The 23,069-nt window shown below is 40.0% G+C and overlaps 1 protein-coding gene across 1 annotated transcript in view; it reads left to right on the forward strand.

The window, feature by feature from the left end:
* LOC146332578 (protein kinase C-binding protein NELL1-like) overlaps window positions 1-23,069 on the forward strand; it is a 381,691-nt gene that overhangs the window by 47,153 nt on the left and 311,469 nt on the right. Inside the window, exon 3 of the mRNA XM_084732249.1 lies at window positions 9,618-9,768. Coding sequence (XP_084588375.1) covers window positions 9,618-9,768 — 151 coding nt within the window. The remainder of the gene's footprint in view (window positions 1-9,617; window positions 9,769-23,069) is intronic.

The following is a 23,069-nucleotide window of genomic DNA, read 5'->3' on the forward strand; positions in this document are numbered from 1 at the left end:
GAAAATTGGCTTCTTTTCCCAGGACAGAAAAAGTCTCATTGTTGGGAAAAATATTAATCCCTATTACTGACTTGTAGCTTGCTGAACTACCAGCAGCACCCAAAGGGAGACAACATTTCTGAATTCTGAAGCAGTAAAAAAAAAAATCACGTCCAACTTCCACAGTGATCTGAACAAAATACACATTTCCTGGGGGCTTGATTGTTCATCATCTGTTAATTTACTCCATCACTATTAGAGAAAATAAAACCAGTTGGCTAATGTCAGCCAGTTAGCTGTCAGGATGAATTTTTCTATGGCATGGCATCACTTAGTCACCTAACTTGCAAGAGTCGATTCTAGTGGCCACAACTAACTCCACACCTGCCAATATCAACCCAAATCTGGCAGGATTAAGGTATAAGCTAAAGCTGGCTAACACTTGGACAGAAAAAGTTCCAAAAGTCAGCAGAGTGTGCCAAATGGACATTCAGGAGCAGAGTTGGGGTCTTTGGCACATTTCCATCTTCTAACTTTTTTTTTTAAGTTTAAAGCTTTACTGTTATTTATGATTTTTAGTGTCAAACAGGGCTATCTAATACTTCAGGCCCTTGCCTTTGGATGTGAGAACACAGCTATTTCTTTATATGCACTGTTATTAAGATGAGCCTAAGGAAAGAGACCATCCCACCTGCTGGGTAGGTCAGCAGCGACTTCTCTGTGGAAAGAGCTGGGAGGCCTGTGATGGCCAGCGAGAAGAGGCTTTTATCTTGTCTGCCACCTTCAAAATAGTTATCTGTCCAGCCTTTGTGGGTTTAGTTAATTTGCCTCAGCTGATGCCAGAAAACTTTGATGTATTATTCTTCTCTTGTTGTACCTTTAATGTTGTTCCTTGAGCCCAGCAGCCTCTGAGCAGCTGCCAGTGATGGTGAATATGTTGCTACAGGGACTGTAAACATGTAACTACTGTCCAACAGAAGCAGCCAGATTGGCCGTACAGCGCGCAGATATTGTTTGATCTGACGCCTGTGCACGTAGCGCGTTTGTGTGAACACGCTTTGTCCAGAAAATGTTAGTCTGTTTACTAAACATGCACTGATTCAGAGGCTATTGATATTCATGGTTAAATCTTTGTTGGGAGTTCCAAGCCAGCAAACTCAAGTGGTGTGAAAAAAGATGATGGTTCAGAAGCTGAGCACCACCCCAAGGATTTGGTTCTTTTCTCTGTTTTATGTATTTGCAAATTAAATATCCTTGGGTTTTGGACTGTTGGCCCAACAAGTTATTTGAAGATGTAACCTTGGGCTCTGGCAACTGTCGAGGATAAATCAGAGTTAGAATAAATAACTGTTATTTGCAGACCTAATCATTTTCTCTGTCTTCTTGCCCGTCCCTGAATATTCAAGTGCTATTTGCTTGTGGGGCTCTATTGTCCAAACATGAGGCTTTCTTGTGCTTGACCACTTCTCTCCTCCTCTCTGGCTGGCAGTGAAATCCCACTGACCTCATTGCATAACATCATTTCATTAAAGATGCCTGCAGCACACATCATTAGTAGCAGACATGTGAGTCTGAGTGTGATCATTTTATCATTTTGGATAACATGATTTGACATGCCGTATGTGTTTGGACTCTTACACAGGAAACAGTCCTGGGTGTTTTGACACTCACCATATGCTGTTGCATTCAATGCCTTGAGAAGGGAATTGAAAACAAAGCAGCTGTACAAAAGTGCCATATTTTTTCATTCAAAACTGTGAATTTCTATGAAAGGCTCCACATCTGCAGCCTTGTTAAGCAACATTTACACGTCATTGTGGTTGGAGCTATACAAAGTGCTATACGGTAGATGATTTACGGATAAATTCCACCAGGCACGGTTGCGTCGCATTATGGCTGCGCCACGTCACTCGGAGCTGATCGCAGCCATTCTACACAATGCTTGTCATCCAACCAGCATAGCCTCGGCACGTCCACACAAGAGGCAGACAGACTCCAGCTAATTTTCAAAATAAAAGACCCGGTGCAGAATCACAATCATAAAGACAGACAGAAAAAAAAAACAGGCTAGAAAAGCAAGGAAAGAGGACATAATCAACAAAATCTAAGCAAGTAAAACATTTACAGTACACTTCACATTCATCTTGCAAACACAATTGTTTAGACGTTAAATCAAAACACGATTGCGTTCGCTGCCATTTCTTCCTGTTAACTGGTAATAACTCTAGCATGTGCGTGCTTTCAACTGTCCGGGTTGCTGCATCGCCCTCGCGGCTGAGCTCTGCCTTTTTCGCTCCATTTAGAAAATCTATTTTGGCATTTATGAATCCATTCAGAATCTTCCACGTCTGCATCGTGATGCATCCAAAAATGGAGTATCTCTCCCTCCTCTAGTGCACGCGTGATGCAATTATCTCATCTGAGCTGCAGTTTATGTACATCGCTGCCTGGTAGCGTTTATGGGGATGCACCAGTACCAATACCAGCAGCAGGTATCGGTCCGATACTGTCCTCATGTGCTTGTACTCATAAAACCCCACACCCAGTACCATATCATGAAAAATAGCCACTCAACACAAGCAAATATCCATAAAATTCAAGAAGTTTACTGATGTTTAACCTCTTTTCTTGGTTGCGCCCTCAGCATCATCCACTAATGACCACAGCGACTTTGGCAACTGTTCGTACAATTCTGTTATAAAGTAATTTAAGTAAAACTGAAATAAACACACAGAGTGCACCTATAGACCACAGCCAGCTGCTGTCCAATAAGCCCCGGCGGGCATGAAGTGGTTGAATGCCTCGACTAATTAATCCAAAGACGAAGAACTTCAACAACTTCTCTTTATGTACTTCTCTTTAGTCTCCTGTTAACTTTACCAAAAAGGCCTGACAGCACAGTACACCACACTTCACTCTTTGGGGTTCACAGCAGGGTCAACAAAACTGTTGCACCACACTCATACCCGCCCCCCTAAACGATGGCAAGTAGGAACTAATTAGCTCTCAGGCAAGAGGGACGTGGAGAGGCAACTTAAATACTACACATGTAAATGTGTAATTAAAACACTAGTTAAAGTGCTGTAAACTTAATTGTGCAAATTCATGATAATGTTGTGAAATTATTATACTGAAATGTATCATGTACACAGTAAACTGCACAGCTGAATAAGGACACAAAATTATCAAAGTAATTTGCTCCAAATAACCCAAAAATGTAATATGTATGTATTTAGAAAGTGAAGAACATCTGATGAAAATAAAATGTTTTTAAAGTTATTGTAAGAACTGTAACGGCATTATTAAGAACTCGTATCAGTGTTGGCAAGTACCCTGATGTAAGTACTTGTACTCAGTCTGAAAAGAAGTTGCATCCCTAATAATGAATAGTTGTATTTCACACGTTTGTGAGGCACAAAGTGACAGAACACACAGAGCAAGACCTGAACAGACAACAGAGAAAATCAACCTTGGAGGAACATACACATGTTTACCTGCCTGCTGTTCCCACGATTCACTCTTATGGTGTTTTTTTTTATCTTTATTTTCATCCTGATGGCACAAAAGAGCGCACAGCTGTAGGAATCTTCAAGGAGGTCACTGAAGCCACAATATGTAGAATTTTCTTTGTGCATATTTCAAAGCACTCTGATGCCCTATCACTCAATCCTAATTAACAACCTGCTTGATGTTGCACTTGGTACAAATTTAAGCAGTGCTCTAACAAAAAGAAACCTGCAGGAGGTAATGTACAGTAATGTTTCTCCTACTGAGCTGCAAAGTGAAGGGTCTGACATTTTCTCGCCAGTTGCCGGCCTGCTGGACACTGGGCTCGGAGAAAACTCTGCCCTGATCTACTTTGTGCCCTTGGCAAAAACTTGAGCGTAGTACAGTAATGTGCTTATCTGGCTGTGACACTGTGACACGGGTTTTCCATATCAGGCCAGACAGAAGTCCACACAGACTCGGCTGGCCGTGTCTTTGGTGAGCGAAGTCTCTCCGGACCGCGGCTGAGCTCCTCTTCCTCGCTGCCAGTTAAAGAAGCCATCTGTAAGACTTACCCGAGCTGGGGGGAGGACCCGCCAGACTCCTGATTAAAGTGATGAGCTGTAAAATCGAGAGGGAGGGCGGTGACAGCCGGCTGCTGCCTGCTACACTGAGCCTCATCACGTCTGCTCGGAGACAAACCTTCCCGCTCTACCTGCTTCCTCCTGTCACTGTAAATGGGTTTGTTTATGTCTATAAGCCTGAAACTGCTGCACGGTGGAGACTGTTAGGACGCGCTGCTTTACTTCTGCTCCCATTGCACCATCGATCCATCACTATTACTGGACTGTCGGGCTGTGATAACGCTAACAGTTAGTTTTCATCGTTTCGAACATTTTTTGTGATTTTGCTTTCCATTGGCCAATTACGTTTTAAGTGCAGCAGACTTTGTGAACAAACGCAGACAGACCAACAAACTGTGTGCGCGTGTGTCAGATTTAATGATGTACAGTTTGTGTCTACAAACCCTTTTTCAAACGGCATCTGTTAGAATTTGTCTCCCCAACTCTTGTTACAGACATGTACATGTTAGCAGATTGCAATTAATCCAAATTATGCTGAAAAACAACATGTTTTCAAAAGTAAAAGGGGAATTATGAAAACATGAAAAATGTTGTCTGAGAATTGTAATTTTCAGTATTGACAGATCTAAGTTGTAAATCAGGATTTAGTAACAAATCTGGGGATAACGGTCTTTAATTGACTTCAACTGTGTAAATAATAGAGGATGTAATATGATGGCATGACTAAGCCAACCTTGCACAATTCAGTCATAAAATTATTATTTAATTTTTATTTTAGTGTGATTAAATCTTCTTTTCCAAGGAAAACCGTGAATAATGTTTTTTCTTTATAAGATATTCAGTCGCTTTTGAGACAGATTTGGAAAGAAACAATGCATGGTTGTCGTACTCACAGAAAAAGCCAAATGGTGTTTCTAGAAACAAACCAATCTTCAGATATAAAATAGGCAAGATAAAACCAACACTTTATATTTCCTGTACATTTAGAATGATTGTAAGAATCCTACATTGTTAGAAAAATATACAGTAGAAGACATTTTTAGTTTTTAAATAAGTGTTCACAGCACTTTCAGTCATTTTATAAGAAATGTCTATTTTTAAATATATACCAACATTAGAGCTACTGATGTCTTATTTTCATTTTCATTTTTTTAAGCATTAACCTTAAATTGCTCACACAGAGTGATACCTTTTCCTTCTTGTTTTAAACACACAGTATCTAATTTTTGGGTCTCTCACATCCAACCAATTGGAAAAGAAGTAGTTTGATGGGATCATCACCATGAAAATCTATGTGATGTGAGTCAGGCAGTTATCATGTACATGGGCAAGGTAAAGTTTTAAAGGTTACCCTATTATGCAGAATATACTTTTTCATGGTTTGTCAACAAAAAATGTCCTCCTGGTGTCTCTAAAGATCCCAAAATATGAGAAACAGCCATCTTCTCTCTTTTTTGTTTGCTTTTCCTTTCAGAAAAGGTGAGTTCCAAAACAACAATCAGATTCGCTTATGACATCAAAGGGCTTAGTACAACATTTAGATAGGTGACCGTCCCACCCACTGAATACCTGGTGACTGGAAGTGGGCAGAGCCTGATCCCCTGAGCTGACCAATCAGAGCAAACTGGGCTTTTCAGAAGCGGGAGTGTAAGAGCTAAAACAGAGTGTTTCACACAGGTGGTGAATAAAGGAGCTGCAAAAATGGCCGGTCTGAGAAAAATAATGTGTTTTATGAGCATCAAAGCCTGTAAACCTGTTCTGTTAGATCCCACGAATAAAAATGTGACCACAAAAATGAACCAAATGAAACACAGTTACGTTGGATAAAATGATGGATTTTCCTGGGTTTCAGCATGGTTGGAAACATTTGGGATAATGTGAGTTCTATACACAACATGGGTCTATATGTTTTGAGCCATTTTAATGTGAAAATGTTAAATATTATATATTTAAATCTTACTATGTGATTGCTTGTTTTGTTTCCTCTCAAATAATTAATTCAAAGAGTGCTGTCAACACAAATACCACAGAATTTGCTTAAAACAACCTATATTCTTCTAAAAAGTGACCTCTAGTGGTCATGTGTATATCTCCCAGACGAACAGTCAGGACTAGTGTGACATTTAATGATGCACAACATTTTTCAGGAGGAGGAAGAGGTTACAAATAAGTGTCATGTGCTTGTATCCCATCTTTTGCTCCCATTCAGTGTTGATTTCTTAATCATGATCACTTCCCTAGTTTTTACCAATTTGTTTCAGTATAAGTTATCCGGTTCTTAACTCATGTGAATTTGTTTGGTTCTTATTAGAAAGCGGTGACAGACCACCTACAGTAGTTTGTTATTTAGGTGTAAGGATTTGTCTGGTCTGTCATCCCGCCAGTAGGGATTCAAGATTTGAAAATACTCCTATCGGTGGATGATAACTTTTTTAAAGTTATAGGTATGATGACATGCTGCATTTTAATGTTGCAAGCACATGATCTTACAATAAAAAAAAGAAATTCTGGTATTCAGTCCCAGCATCTGAGCCAGTTGCATCATGGATCCTCCAGCCATGTCATTACTGTCACTGCAGATTCATATTCTCATCTGCAGGCAAGCTCAAATGCACAGACATACACAGGAGTCCGCTTTGGTTTGTCGACCGCTTGTGTCGAGCTCGACTCATTACTTCAATTTGTTGATAGTGATCATTGCTGAGCACCAGCTGCAGTTTGAATGAGTGTCTTAATTTGTTGACCTTTTGTCGTACTTTTGTTTCAGAAGTCAGTCAGGTGAAGGTAAAAAATAAAACCAGACCTCACATCATGAAAACGGGGCCAGTGTCTCTGCAGATTTTAAAGGGCTGATCTAATGACAGACTCTGGTCAGGGAGAACCGGCGGGGGCAGAGGAAGTGGCACTCCATCGACTGGGCTGTGACAGCGGGGAGGCTGAGTGTGAAGGCAGGCGGGCCACCGTCACCCTGGGGAGTTTTAAAAGCCCTGCGCTGAGACAGCCACAGGCTCCTCTCCACTGGACTGTCTGTCATGTACAGCTGGTAGTGTGGAACCGCAGGAGCCTCTAGTTCGGATCAGACCTCAGTTCTGTTGGCTCAGACACATGTTTACCGCTGCTACAAGTTTCTCAGAAAAAAAAAAACAGTTTATACTTGGGTTCAAAATGCATTTTTGTCATATGAACACAGACGGGCAGCCAAGACGCATCCCATTTCACACCTGCGTCAATCATGCATCTCTAAGGTGCGTTCAGATTTAGTTTTTCCCTCCGTCCCTTTCAATATAAAATCGTTTTCATATCTGACTTCGCTTACATGATGGAATATGGTGCATCTCACAGGCTGCGTGGGCAAAAACTTCAAAAGTCTAACCAGTTTCAAGACCATTTTGGCAAGTAGTCAGACTAAATCGGGGCTATATGTAGCTGAGGCGTTGAAATGACGTCTGTTGCGAGTACAAGCTGTTCCAACTGTTGAGTTTGGTTGGACAGTCATTTGCAGCTTGCATAAGAGCACAGGACAGGACAAAGAAGGACCACAATGAGCCTAAAGTTGTCTTCGTTCTTAGAGAAAGTTGATGCTATTTCACGGGAGGTTGGTGAAAATGTACTCACTAACTCACTGCACTACATTTAGAAGCAGTGTTGTCCAAAGAATCGAACCGTTCTCACTTTTGTAACTTGCCAGGTGTTGGGTGTCCTTTAACATGGCGATGTGTTTCCAAATCGATCTTCTGTGTCATCACTGGACAATGGCCAGCTTTTAAGCTTCTTTTCATTTCTTGTTGAACTGAGTAGACAACTACTTCTGTGGAAAGAAGAAAATCAATATAAAAACTCATCTTACGGTAGTTTAAATACAGAAAGTAGGAAATGTCACCAGTCCTAGCTAATGCTGCATATTGTAGTTCTTATGTCAAGTGAAAATCTCCAGTATGTAGGCTTTTTTTCTTGGCACTGATTTGCTGCTAATGCTAACCTGACATCCTGTAAAGTGTCAGCTGTTTATGCTCCAACACTTGTTGCTCATCTTCATAAACTGTCATCTAATCTCAAGTGCTGCAACGATAAGTCGAGTAGTAGACATTTGAGGACGTCACCTTAGGCTTTATGGAAACACTGATCACCATTTTTCACCATTTCCTGACATTTAATAGACCAAACAACTAATCAATTAATTGTGAAAATGGTTGAAGGAATAATCAATAAAGATAATCATTACTTGCAGCCCTATATCACACTGTAGTTTTGTCCACCATGTCCACCTGAGGTGAGCCAGACCTTATTTTTAAGAGAAACTAAAGGAAGAAAATTACAACCCAAATTGTCTGTGCAGCATTAAGGGATTATTAATAACCTGTCGGGTGCAAACGCTTAACTACATCCCATCTAATTGTTTGACTGCTGGTGTTTTTTGCCCTGACAAACATGTTGTAGCAATGTTGCAGCATTTTTTTGGTGAGTGCAAGCTCATCGTAGCTGTTACAAGTAAAGCCTCTTTTGCAGCAGAGGAAAAAACACACTAACATCTGGCTTTCTTTAATGGGAAAGGATACAATCAACACCTGGGTGAAAATACCAATTTTCCTCCCTTTTCAGTGAAGGCAAAGAAAGGAGACTGTTGGGACTGTTTGGCTCCTTTTTCATGCACATGTGCCCCTTGTGTTGCCAGGCTTCCATTGGAAATAAGAATCTTAATGTCTTGCCTGATTAAATAAAGGTAAAAAAAAAAAAAAAAACATAAAATAAATTAGCATGACTCACTAACTTATTTTGGCACAGTTTGCACTCACTAGAAGGCGTGTATTTAACGGATGACGAGCTCACTTTTAGTCGAGCAGCTATAAAAATGGTGGATAAATATTTTATTTCTTTTCTTTCGTCAAAATAAAAAAAAGCCCCCTGTCATTTTGTGGTCTTAAAGCTTTTTTTTTTGAGGCGGGGTTTTCATCATAACTTAACACAACTCTGACGGGAACTCGGGAGAGAAACTAAACTTCAAACCACAGAGATTCAGCGAGAAGCTTCAAAAGTACTGAGAGCTGAACACACAGACTTTTAAAAATCTTTCTCTCCGCTCTCCTGAACAGACATGAGTTGAGTCAGAATTTATTTTTATATATTTATGTTACTTTTTGCAGGTGAGGCTGTGTTTAAAAAAAACCTGTTTTTGGAGTTCTTGGATTTAACAATGTTAAAATCTTCTTTTTGCTAATTTTGCAATATTTTTCAATATGAAGTTTCCTGTCTAGGAAGTTTGCTGTCTAAGAATCAATTTGCATGAACTTTTTTGGTGGATGAACTTTTTTGGTGGATGAACTTTGTTGGCGTCACCATTTTTCTTTCTTTTTTTTTTCCGAACAGTCTGCCAGACAGAGCTGCCAGAACTGTTGCTGAGATATATTTTCAAAGTGTAAAGGTGTTTGTGTTTCACCATGTGGGATTAGCTAGTTTAATATGTTGCTTCCACTTCTGGCAAGTGCACATGGAGGAGGCAGACAGCACATTGCCCGTGAAAAGAGTTTACACAAGCTCATGATTTCTTCCCATTTTACTTTATTCCTTCAGATGTTGGGAGAGCAGTTCACGCCCCGGCACACATCACAGAGAAAGTGGTGCAGCTGTTCAGGAGTAAAAGCGAGTTTACCTTCTTGGCCTCCATCCAGCAGAAGTCCTCCACGTCAGGAGTCATATTCTCCATCCACGAGTCAGAACACAGGTAATCCATCTATAATCCTCTTCATTTTGGCCTGCAGCTCCTTTTTTTTTCTGCACAACTTTACCTCCACGGGTTACTGAACGCTCACGTTTTAAAAGTGAACCCAGAGATGAATTCTCATCTCACTCATAGCTGTTTGCAGATGGTTGTTGATGAGGTGTAGTAAAGTAAAGATCAGTGTGAGATTACTGCTCCGCCAGCGTAAGTCAGCAGACGATGGGAGGGCAAGTCAACGGGTGGAATAATGCAGCGTTTCCTCCTGTATGCTCAGGGCAAAAAAGATAACCTTCTTTGTATTGTGTCTGCAGGATGAGTGTGAAGTACAAAGCAATACCAAGCATGCAGATAATATTACATTTTATCATAGAATTCTGCATTAACAGACTTACCTCCTCTCCGACTGCGGCTGTTGTGCTGATAACAAGAACATCTGGCCTTGGAACTGTGCTGTTATAAAGTACTATTAATTTGAACACTGGTAATGTCATCTTGGGTGGTCAAGGAATGTCACAGAATTTGTTGTAATGGGCAGAACTGTGCTGCAGAGCATGATGGCTGCAGGACATCAGCGAGTGGCGGCGGCGAGCTCACCCTTGGCCCCCCGAGAATCTGCACAACTGTGAATTGTTTTTAAAGGACGGGCACCATTGATTTTCCTCCACTCCTCTGAAGGTAAAAGCCTTCAGATCTGTAAAACATCCAGTCAAACTGAGCATGCGAGGGAGCACGTATATGTGTTTACTCAGAGTTGAGACATACACAATAGGAGACTGAGGTAGAGGGTCTCTCAGCTGGTGGAGAGAGGTCTGCAGGGAAAGCTAGTCCACTAAAATGTGGGAAACAAAGCAACAAACACTGAGAAACAGCTGCAGGTTTGATATGTGTACTTAGCTTTTTTTTTTTTCCCTCACCCACAGCTCTAGTTTGCATGTTACAGAGCATAATGTAGCTTTTTTCTTTCAATTATTTTCACTGTTGATTAATCTCTGGATTATTTTCTCGGTTAATTAATTAGTTGGTGAAAAATGTCCTCAAATTACTCATGTTGCCCACAAAAGACACAGAAAAATATTCACATTTAAGACACTGGTAAGTTTTTTTCTTAAAAAAATACTAAAATCAATTATTTGATTTTCAAAATAATTGCTGATTACTTTAACAATCGATTAATAATGAATTAATGCAGCTCCAATTCAAAAGTTGCATCTGGTCTTCATGGATTCAAGCTATTGTGCTTTACAAAAGTAGCTGTAACATTGCAGTTTCTTCATTGAAAATAATAATTCAGCTCAAATGATCAAAAGCAGGCACAAGATCTTTTCTTGTAAGCAGTTATTAACATCATATTATGCACATTTTATGTACAAAATATGCTTATATTAAACTACCCTACCAACTATGGATGTAAGGAGCAAAACCAGATGGTGCAATATTTATTGCGATGTAGAAAAATGATGACTTGAAAAATGGTCCTTTATTAAATAATAAAAGTGATGTATACAGAATGTTTTGTTTGCTTCTGTTTTCCTTCTTTAATGAAATATAATAAAGGGAGCGAGAAAAACTCCCACATGCAACATTTCATTTATTAGTTGAGTGGGCAGCATCAAAACATTTCTGCCTCAATTTTCCAATCACCCAATGAGAGGACTGCTGAGATTAATGATCAACTGAAGCCAAACAGCAGTATTCAAAAGATACAAAATAACACAATGAATCTTAGAAATCCATGTAAGGTTGCATTCTCCAAAAGTCAAAAAAATAATATAAAATATACAAAAAAGCAAGTATCAGAAATATTGCCCAACACTAAATAAATTTATCCCTAAAAGTCATTATGTAGTCAGAAGTCTTGAATGTTTGAATAAATAGAATAAATGCCAATACATCATGAATGTTTACATGCATCGTTTTTTTAATAATAAAAAGGAAATTTACAGGGGTAGGGATAAAATGCTCAATCAGTGTATATTCTCCAAAAATAAATAAAATGAAAAAGTAAAATTAAATTGAATACCACATAACACATAATTGTGATCACTTGATGCCAGTTTTGGCCTCTGTCCACTGGCTTCCTGTCCGCTTCAGGATTGATTTTAAGATTTTATCGCTTGTCTTTAAAGTTTTAAATGAACTGGCACCACTGTATCTATCCGAACTCTCACGTCTTCACGCTCCAGTCAGAGTAATGAGATTATCTAACCGTGGATCTTCCTAGATCCAGATGCTCAAAAATAGAGATGACTGAGCCTTGCAGCGACAACCCCTAATTTATGGAGTAACTTGCCTTTCCATATAAGAGCTGCTCAGACCCTGTGCTGCATTCTTCAAGTGTATTCTGTGTATACATATGAAATTGACATTGACATAACATAAAATAAAAGTAGCCTGTGTCATAATATAGAGTTGCATCACCTATCATAACAATGACGTGGGCTGTTCTGCATCATGAGGACTCTTTTATGCTGATGATGCAAGCTTTTACCTCAGTGTTCAAGTTTTGAATGCAGGACTGAATCTGCTCCTCTCTCCGCTGGTGTAAATGGCTGCTATTTTTTCTTCTGTCACCTACTGTACAGTATGATCCACTGTTGAAGAGAAATGTGTCCACCCCAGCTGTGCTTTGAAGGTGACCCTGTGAGTTGCCTTTTAGTCCCGCCTCTCTCTCTCTCTCTCTCTCTCGCTCTCTCTCTCTCTCTCTCTCTCTCTCTCTCTCTCTGGTTCTCTGTCAGTCTCTTTCTGTTCTCACGTTACCCGCAGGCGTAATTGCCACACAGCGGGCTGGCCCAACAACAGCGAGGCTAAATGGTGCCAGGTGACTGTACTGTCCTCCTCCTTCAGGCGCAATGACACGCACCATGCAGCAAAAGTAGCTCGGAGGAGTGCTCGGACAAAGCAAATGTTGCATTAAAAGGCGCTCAGCAACACTCAAACACACCCACTTGTCAAATGTACCAATTCCTGAGCCAGTCCTGAGTCTGTCACCTTTATATTATTCAGGAACAATTGGCTAGAGTCGGGTTGTTGACTTTTAAATGGTTTGTTTACTGAAATAACAGCAAGACATAATGGGAATGTAGCAGAGGTGTGGACTTGCAAGCTTGACTTGGACACCAATGACTTGCAACTTCACTTGGATTTGAGCTATTTGATTTAAAAATACTTGATACCTTCCCCCAAACCCAAAGATTATAAAGTATGTTGTATTAAAAACTTTGCCACAAATCAATCATTTCCCTTCATTTCCTGAATCAACTAACATTACCACTGTTCATTCCCAGCATGTAGACATTTCTGCTTTGTTTGAACCAACCCAATAACATCAATCAAGTGGCAGGAGGAACTATGAGGAATGAAAATTACATTATTGAGTGTCTATTGGAAAAAGTTATACAAAAGATTATCATATAAAATCTATGCAGTGCTCAACAATGTGGGTCAAAAATTACAGAGATGCAACAACTTCCAACTTCCAACTTTGAAGTTGCACAATAAGTTATGGCCATAAAATGACATTACAAGTAGTTAAGAGTGCATTATGACTTGTTTAGGACTCAAAACTTAAAGTTAAGGACATGGGAGTTGTTGGGGAAATCAAAGTGACAAGGACACTAATTCATGTTCTAGTTGCATGTGGAAAGGTTCTGTACAGATATTTTTATTTTATGACATTATTGGAGAGACATGTTCGTATGCAGCAGCAGCATTTAGGATGTGCGATACGATGCATGATATGACAGATGCTAAATATTTAGTTAATAAGTAACATTAGTCTATACAGTATATAACTGAAGGTATTATTTTACCTCGAAATCTGACATACCTGACACAAATCCACATTTCAGTGCCTGGATTCCAGTTGTCTGTGAATTGCAGTGATCCATTTGCTTTTCTTTTCTTGAGGCTTGATGCTTAGATGAATAGATGTGTCTTTTGTGTTTTCGCGGAATTCAGGCTGAAGGCTAACGCTGCCACTCAGTAGTCTTTTCGCCACTCAGTGGCTTCCAGAATGACAGGTATGAGCATGTTTTGATCCAGTGTTTCTATCAGCAAGACAACAATGCCACAAGAATTGTTCATGACTGTTTTCTGAGCATTGGCCATAAAAGCCTAGAGCCTAAATGTTTGTTGAACATGATGATGATCATATTTAGAAGAATCCAGTGTTTACTTTTGTTATAGGCAGTAAGTACAGGGTCAGTACAGTTGTCTTTAGGTTAGCTGACCCGTTCATCCACCATAACCTCCTGCTTAGGAGGATTTGTGGAGCTACGACAGTGCAGGTCACAGTGAGATCGGTGAATTATCAAGTAACTGGATATTGATAATGGAAAGAAACATTGCTGATGAGGTGGCAGATGTTCGAAATGTCAACATGAACCTCAACATAACACTAAAACAACCTGCATGACCAGACACTGGAAAGAAAATCTGCTTTCTTTCTTGTAATTTGAGTGAACTGACTCGTGTAACATTTACAGGTGAAACACAGGGTATATTTTTTCATTTATTTCTTGGGTATAACAGAAGAAACCTCTAGTCAGTTATTTGAGTTTCAATAACTTTCATTTTCCTCCAAATATTATGTATTGTTGAGTGTCATAAAGGAGATATTGGGATGCAAATCTAGCCCAGCCAAGGCTCAGCAGGCTGAAGTTATTTTGAGACGAGCTGTTGTGTGAGTCAGACTGCCTCACTGCGAGTGTAATTAAATTTGGCGAGATGGACAGAGCCTTGACTGGCTTGCTGCAGACCTGTGCTCCATTGTGACTGAGGATTTGTTCTGAACCCCTGAATCCTCTCTGAAGGCCCTATTAGAGCCCTCGGCTGATGCCCATTCTTTCCCATTATAACACAGGCCTCCCATTCAGGCAGCTAGCTGTACCAGTCGGCCAAATCCAATCATACATTCCTTCTCTTTCCCATCTTTACTTCTTCATCTTTCTCTCAGCACAATCAAACCATCCCCTCTTCCCTCCCACCTCCTCCGCCAGCTCTCCCAATATGATAATATCCTTCTCTCCTCCCTCTTCTCATCCTCCGCTCTCCTCATCCTCAAAGTGAAAACGTCTTTTGAATGCGAGCATTTCTCGGTGCCCACTGCAAAAGCCGAAGAAACTTTTTTTTTTTTCCCCTTCTTGTGCCCAGCACTGGGGAATGGAAGAGAAGGTTTATTGCTGCTCCACTAGGCTGAATAGAACAAAAGGAGCCTATTTCTGCCTAGCCAGCAGTTTTCTGGGTCCCAGTAACGCTCTCATTGTCAGCAAGTGGCAGTATCTCTGTGATGAACTAACTCAAAGCCCGGTGTCTCCACTGCTCTTCCCACCTGAGCACTTAAACACCAAAGCTGCTCAGCTAGCTCCTCCAGCTGCTCTGTTCATCTGCCTGCCCTTTGTCACACTACAGGTCTGCCTCCCCCTCCACGCCTCAGTTCATAAGCGCTTACAAGTTCTACTCTTTTATGGAAACATGCTGAGCCAAAGTCGACGAGTTAAAAACACACACACACACAGTGTGAAGAATATTTAGTACTTAGGATGCTCTGGTGACTTGTTAGAGACTTTTGTGTTAAAAGTTTTGGATTGTTGATGAGTAAGCATGGAGAAGTTGGAAGCAGTGAACGCTCGGTTAGCTGAACATGAGCACAAGAACAACCCATTTTGAAAGTTGTAGTCCAAAGTTAACACTCACCAATCCAACAGCAACGTGTCAGGGAAATTATGAAATACTTTAAAGTTGATATGAAGCAACAATAAATTAATGTCCTGAGTTTGTCACACTGCAGACACACCCAGCCAAATTTAAATCATGAAAAAAATCACTAAGTATATAAAGTTTGGCCCCATTTAAAAAATGAGCATTTTTTTCTGCTCTTGAAACGCTAGAGCTGTGTCCGCTTTGCTGTCTTAGTGTCAAACCATCTTGCAGCTTTATTGGACGTGTCCAGACATGTGTGAGACACCAGAGTCAGAGGACGGTGACAGGGTGGTATTTTTTTTTTCTTCTGTGTTGGATTATTGGAACTGAAACGAGCTGCTGGGCTGATTTGGACTGATGCCTTTTTTGGTTTTTGTGTTCTATTTCACACCCTTTACTCTGCATCAGCAGTGCAGAGACAGTGTATCATCATCATCACATGAATGTTGGAGAAAAAAATGTCAGGTGACGTAGAACAAAGAGCAACAAAGTCTGCTTATGGAGGAGGGACGGGTCAACCAAACACAGGACACTGACCCTGAAGAGTGCTGTGTGTGTCCCTGTGAAACCAAAAATCTGTGTTCATTTATCTTACCTCGTTCTCAGAGTGCTACCTAGAAGCCATCATAAAGGAGTATACCTAGAACCTAGAGGGTTCTATCAAGGACTGTTTTATGTTCTAAAGTATTTATCTACAACCAACCCAGAGGATTCTACCAAGAACCCTTTTACATTCCGCATGTTTCTAGAACCCAACCTGAGAAATTTACCGCAAACCTTCATATTCCAAAGATTTTATCTAGAACCCACCCTAAGGGTTCTACCAAGACCTGTTTTATATTCTAAGGTATTTATCTACAACCAACCCAGGGGATTCTACCAAGAACCCTTTTACATGCCAAAGCCTTCTAGATCCCAGCCTGAGAGTTTTACTGAGAACCTTTATATTCCAAAGATATTATCTAGAACCCACCCAGGGGGGATCTAGTACCCATTCATATTCCAACCCACCCAGGGGGGTTCTAGATAGAACTAAATTCATTTTCCAAGGGTTTTATCAAGAACCCAGCCTGAGGGTTCTACCAGTTCCACCGAACCATTATATCCCAGTTTTTTGTTTTTTTTTCAGAGCACTACCAAGAACCTTTTTATATTCCAAGGGTTCCTAGAACCCACTCTAGGGGCTCTACCAAGAACCCTTATATTCCAAGGATTTTATTTAAAATCCACCCAGGTGGTTCTACTGAAAACCATTTTATATTCCAGGGATTTTATCTAGAACCCACATAAGGGGTTCTACCCAGAATTTTGGACATTTATAAAAGGTTACCACAGTTTTCCTGAATCTCTACAAGTCTGGTGAGTAAAATGTTACTGCAACAGATGGGTGTCCTTTAGGACTCCATCAGTCCTTGTTAAAAGAAATCTTGATAATCTAATGAATTCAGACAGACCATCTGATTCAGACATATACTCCGTGTAACAGCCTCGAAAAGCAGGTGGGGTGACATATTGCTAAGAAATACTATGATCAATATTTGCCTATATTGAAATCAGAAAATGAGTTTATCGTTCCTTGGCAGTGGATCTGAAAGTTCTTAAAATGAAAAAGACAAACTGTTTGGTGCCTTGCTGGGCTGCCACAGTGAACTGCTGCTCTGTCTGTGTTTGTTTATTTTATGCTTAAACTTGATCTGCAGAATTTTTCAATTTTTCTTCCTTTTTTTTTTTTTTTACTGTCAGATGGGATTTGTGTGTGAATGTTAGAAACGGGAAACCTGCTGGCTTCAATTCTGAACTCCTGATCTCCCCTCTGGAGTAGGGGTGAGGGATGAGCCGGGCCCTCTCACCTCAGACAGATTCCACACAGCACTCCCTGGATTTTTCTTCAGCAGTTTTAGCTTTAAGAAAAAGGATGCAACATAGTACAAACACTGACTTACAATGATTTCCCTAGCTTCCTCTGTCTTTATCTTCTGTGAACTAACACAGGCTGACAAAAATGCAGAATTTTGTACTTCTTACTCAGAATTACAGTCTTTGTTCTGCTAATTAGGGATTGAGCGTTTCCTTTCATCACTCCTGCTGGTGTGGGCAAACCATCTTGACAAAGGTGGATATAATTGCATGCCTGTTAATAGGACAGGTAACCATGCTGGAAACCTAACTTATACAGTGCAAACTCTGCAGACTTGATTATCCACTGCAACGTAAAGCTGTAAATTGATTTTTTTCTTCTTCTTCTGCACAAAATCATGCAACTTTATAATGTTGTCCACGTCCAGTAGACTTAGAGCAACTTTAGCACTAAGTCAGAGTGTGGTTCGATTTCCACCACCTTGATAGAAATATCTGTCTCTTACTGGTTGATTCCACTGGGCACAGCATGTCTGGGCCACAGTTTGAACCACCTGATAATATTGACTTGCTCAGATTTTGGTGATTTGTTCCTTTTTCCTTGTTTTTTTGTGCTTCTAACATGGATAAGTAGGTTACAAGGATAAATATTTTTCTTTTCTGTCGGTGCTTATGATCGCAAGTCTGCACAGGGTCTTTTATTTTGAAAATTGACCGAATTCTCTCTGTGTTTTCTGCACCTGACTTCCTGCCCGCTCGATCTGCTCGATCTGCTCGATCTGCAGATGATGCAAATTGCAAACAGAATGTGAAGGCACCCAAACTGGACAACATATCAAAAGCTCTTACATAATCAAGATAGTTTGGGCATCTGTCATCTTGATATCTTGAATGTCTGTCAGTTGCTGTCTCCATTTATATGAGGTTGCCTTCACAAACAAAACAAATCGTTGGAGAGTGCAGCTGCTAAAGAATGAACGCTGAGGAACATGAAGCCCAGAGGAAAAGAAATTACTCACTCAGCATGATAAAGGCTCTGCTGGTCTCACTAGCAACAAAAAGGCAGTAGACTTATCCTGCCTCACACTTCCCAGAAACCTCCAGTGTGTTTGCTGTTAGTTTGAAAGACGGGATCCCTCTGATGCCCATGAGACAGCCAGACCTCCTCCACCTGTCCAACAGTCTCCAGACCCCGGAGACCTTCACCAGCCTCTTGGCTGCCATCCTCTTCCTCATAAAAGAAAAAGCACAAAGAACTTTCTGGCAGAAAAACATCTAAAACCCCAAAATATCTTTCAACAGTGGGACGGTTAATACAGCTTCAGTTTGATACAGAAAGTTTGGGAGTAATATCAAAACTGACAGATACATATAGTATTTAGAGGTACATTAAATGTGATTCTTAAGTGATGGATACTTCTACTATGTATTGGTGTACATTAATGTTCAGTTAAAGAGAGAACAAAAGAAAGAAAGAAACCCATTTATCAATTAAAAAATCAAATCTCTTTTTTCCCTGTCTTATTTCAGAAATTAAAACCTCTTGCCCTTTTAACCTTTTCAAATGGACTACTCAAACTACGAGATAATAATAAATTCCATACAATTTAAATAATGCTTTTCATCATTGAGGAGACTGGGCTGTGAAAGCAGTTTGAAAGAAAAGAGCATCTCAGTTACAGCATTTAATCAGATTCAGTTAGTCAACATTCAGTTAATCATCATTTAATTAGTACAATGCAGTAGTGTTGTCAAACATATCTATTTTTTCCCAAATACTTATAATGATTTCAATCCTCGTTTTTCTGCACTACTCCAGGACCAGCTAAGCTTAGCTCTCTCTTCTCAGCAGCAGAGTAGACTATTTTATTTATTTAAAAGAAGACATCCCCATTAGCTCATGCCCATGACACCAGCTAATTTTCCTGCGGCCCAAAATTTAGTTCATCTTAACCATATGCATATAAAGCATCACATTAGTGTTACATCATGTTCATCACATGTGCATCTCAATTGTGGTACATTAAGTGGGCTGTGAAGGGGTGGCAGGAGTGTTGGAGAGCCAGCTGATAGCAACATCAACTAAAAACATTTAATACTGTAAAATGAGATCAGCATACTTTTTGTATGACTTGGTGAATGTTAAACATTGTTGAATGAATAGCTATAATGTCACACTGAAACCATGGTAACTGTTTGTTCACAGTAATACAGGGCAAGCTAACAAGGCTGGCCAGTTAGATTAACGCTTAGTGAAGCTAATGAAAAGAGTTTTTACTGATATTACAGCATACAGCATACATGAGTGCAACATCATGATCATTATCAGTGGGCCAGTGAAAGAATGAACAAGACTTGCTGTTGTGTGACTACATCTTGGTACAGAAACACACAGGCATCATAGCTTCAGCAATTCACTTTAGCTTTTGGAGGGACAAAGTCATGACGTCAGTAATCCAACTTCTGGGCATGTAGTCTTTTCAATAATATATCATCAGAGTCTGGTACTTAAACAGTTTTACAACGACCTGTGACTTTCTTGATTTATAAATTATCTTTTTAATTGAAAAAACATCACGTGTGATTTGTGGGACAATTCATAATTTGTCTCTTGCTACTGGTGACAGGTCATATTTCTTTGTAAGTCAGGTCACATGGTGGTCCAGCAGGCATCCTGTGGACCGATAAACCTCATGCTGGGCTCAGTTGTGAAAGTTACACCTATCTGTTAGCGCCTTGCAATGTGATGAGACCAGCTGCTATATCCAGTAACTTTGATGAAGAATCGTCTTCATGTGACAAAAAGCCCAACACCTCACAAACCAATCCCTGTCACATTTTCCGGCTCAGTAACTGAAGGTATTGGTGTATTTTTCCATGGTGGGATCTGGTTTACCTGCTTCTCCTCGCATTCCACGGAGAAGCTCCAGAGTGTTGACCTTCTTATTGAGCAGATAATTGGCTGTCAGCTGCCCTCCATAAAATAACTGCATGACACTGCGGGGTGAAGAAAAAAGGACAGGGTGATATACAGCCAACCCTGCACTCTGGGGCAGCCATTCATTTCCAAAACTTTTCTCTTACACATGACACCAGTGCATTTTGATGAAGACCACTTGTCACCTCAACAGCTTCTTTCCAGAGCTGTCACCACACTCCTGAGACCTTTCCATTGCCCACAATCTCCATCTCCAGAGACACAGCCTGCAACCCTGCCACTGCGGCTGTTTATTTATTACTCAGCAGTTTGAAACAACATCTCGATCGGACTCAGCACATTTATAAGACTGTGCAAGAAAAATGGGAGGAGACCTTGGCAGTAGCATGAAGTCTTCTTCCTGTGTCCTAAAATATAAACATGGCAATAAGTCAATTTGAATATTCCATTGTTTTATAGCTAATGAGAAGAACTGCTTAGATAAGGTCTGCTTTGTCTGTATCACATTAACATTGAATACACAAGTGTTTTCAGACAGTTCCCCAAGAACAACATGCTATTTTGCATTTGCACCACCAACAGGAACACAGAAGAGATGTAAGCCAGCCAGGAGTTGGTGTAGCAGCATCCCTTTTGCACTACAATTGGTACACCACTGATCGTCCATTTGTCCATATTTTGTTCCATTTTTTTAAGGCTACTGTTTAAGAGTTGTTCTTCACACAGCCAACATTTTGCGCAGGTTTTAAAAAGTGGTGTTAGCGGTGCTATGTTGGCTCATGTGTTTGTGTTTGACCAATCAACGCATGCCTGGACCAATGCCATACACTACCACTACCATATACTACACATGGTGTTCTAAAAATAACAATTGTTCATGCTAGAGGGCACTACTACTACTTTAACGACATTTTTGGAAATTTTCTCCCAGAGAGTTTGGTGAGATGCTGCATCAGTCAGCACAGAGCAGATCAAATGAACAGGAAGTCAGACACAGAAAAGGCAGGGAGAATGTGGTTAATTTTCAAAATAAAAGACCCCGTGCAGACTCATGATCATAAAGACAGACAGAAAAGAAACTAGGTAACCATGTAGCCTGCTTATCCACGGTAGAAGTGCAAAGAGCAGGGAAAGAGGACCTAATAAACAAATATAAGATTTTAATTACTGAGCTTTAGTGGTGCTAGTAGGTGGATTACGTTATTGTTTGACAGAGCCAGGCAGCTATTTGCTCTTACTTGCATGCTTTCAGCTAAGCTAAGCCATCCAGCTGTTGGCTGTAATGTTAGCCCATATTTAGCAGATAGATAGAGAATGGAATAGAGAGTGGAATCAATCTTAATCTTATTTAACAATGGAGTGAAAACAATTGAATTTCCCCACAGGGGGATTAATAAAGTATGTTCCTTATTTTCTCATCTAACTTTTCATTAGAAAGTGAATAGAAAGAGTATTTCCCAAAATAATAAACTTTTGTTTTAAAAGGTCAGTTTTCTCCATATCACAAAAACAATACTGTCTCACTCATCTCTAGTGGTATCTAACCATATATAAAGATATTTTTGTTTTATTTGTCCAGGTTTTCAGACATCTGTTTTTAAGATTTCTTCCTTCGCTCAGTCAGTGAATGACATTTTGAAAAGTAAGAAACAAGATTTTAACTAGAAAACATCAATAGCCACAACACTTTCCAGAAATAATTGTCCTATTACTCCTGCTGTGAACAGTTTTCAGTGACATTAATTTCAAGAAAGAAATCATCTCTGTGTTGACAAGTGTTGTGAGAGCATCAAACTGTCATAGCTTCGTTGGTGGGTTCACAAAAACTCAACATGAGTATGAACGTGTTGTACTCCCACCACAGCACCTATAGAGATCTGATCAGATTTTAGAACACTTTTGCTGCCTTTTTTTTTGCACTAAATAATATTAACGAAACAGTAGATAGGATCAGTGTGTACTGGAGACTGACCACTACCTGTCCAGTCATGCTGCATGCATTGTTGCCTAAAGGCACATGATAAATTCATGCTGAATGTGTATTTTTAGTGTTATACAAGTCTGCCCACTGCTTACGTATGGAAGATGCATTTGTGACACCATGTGTCAGTGTGCTGCTTTAAATTGCTGGTGGTGTGTACACGTTCAATTTTAGACAAATTCCAGCACTTGCAGTAGCAAACCTACTGTATATATTGACTCTTATTCTGTTGTCATGTCAACTGGAGCATATTTGATCCAGGTACAGCATGGAAACTTGACTTTGTAGAAAGGATTTTTTAAAATCTCTGTTCAGACAGAATTTGCTATAGTCATGATACAGAAAATCTCTTTTTACACTTGCAAAATCACCAAAGTTAATGAATGGCTCACAGTGACACCAGAGTTGGTTTCTTGTAGTGTAGAGTCGTAAATGTCTTGACAATATTTCATTAGACTGTGTTCAGACCATAGGAGCAAGAGCTAGATATCATCCAAAATTGGGAGTATATCCCAATTTTGGATGATAAAAGCATCCTTAGTGCTATATTATAAGTGATTAGAGATGTTAATTAAAAATGAGCCATAAGGAAGAGCTATAGCAGCAGTTGTTGAGTCTGAAAAGGTGTTTTTTTTTTTAGCCCTTGACTTCAGTGGGGAGTTCATTTTGTCACTCTGGAGCCAGGCCACAGAATATGCCCGTTATACATTTAATATCAATGTATTGAGATAATTTATTATCATCATTATCATGGTGCATCTGTCTGATCTGGCTGGGTGGTTGAAAGATGTTGTATGCAATGTTGATCGTGTCAAGGTCTGCTGCTCT

This window comes from Lutjanus erythropterus, chromosome 1 (genome assembly GCF_056507025.1).
Source record: "Lutjanus erythropterus isolate fLutEry1 chromosome 1, fLutEry1.hap2, whole genome shotgun sequence".
Classification (NCBI taxonomy): domain Eukaryota; kingdom Metazoa; phylum Chordata; class Actinopteri; order Lutjaniformes; family Lutjanidae; genus Lutjanus; species Lutjanus erythropterus.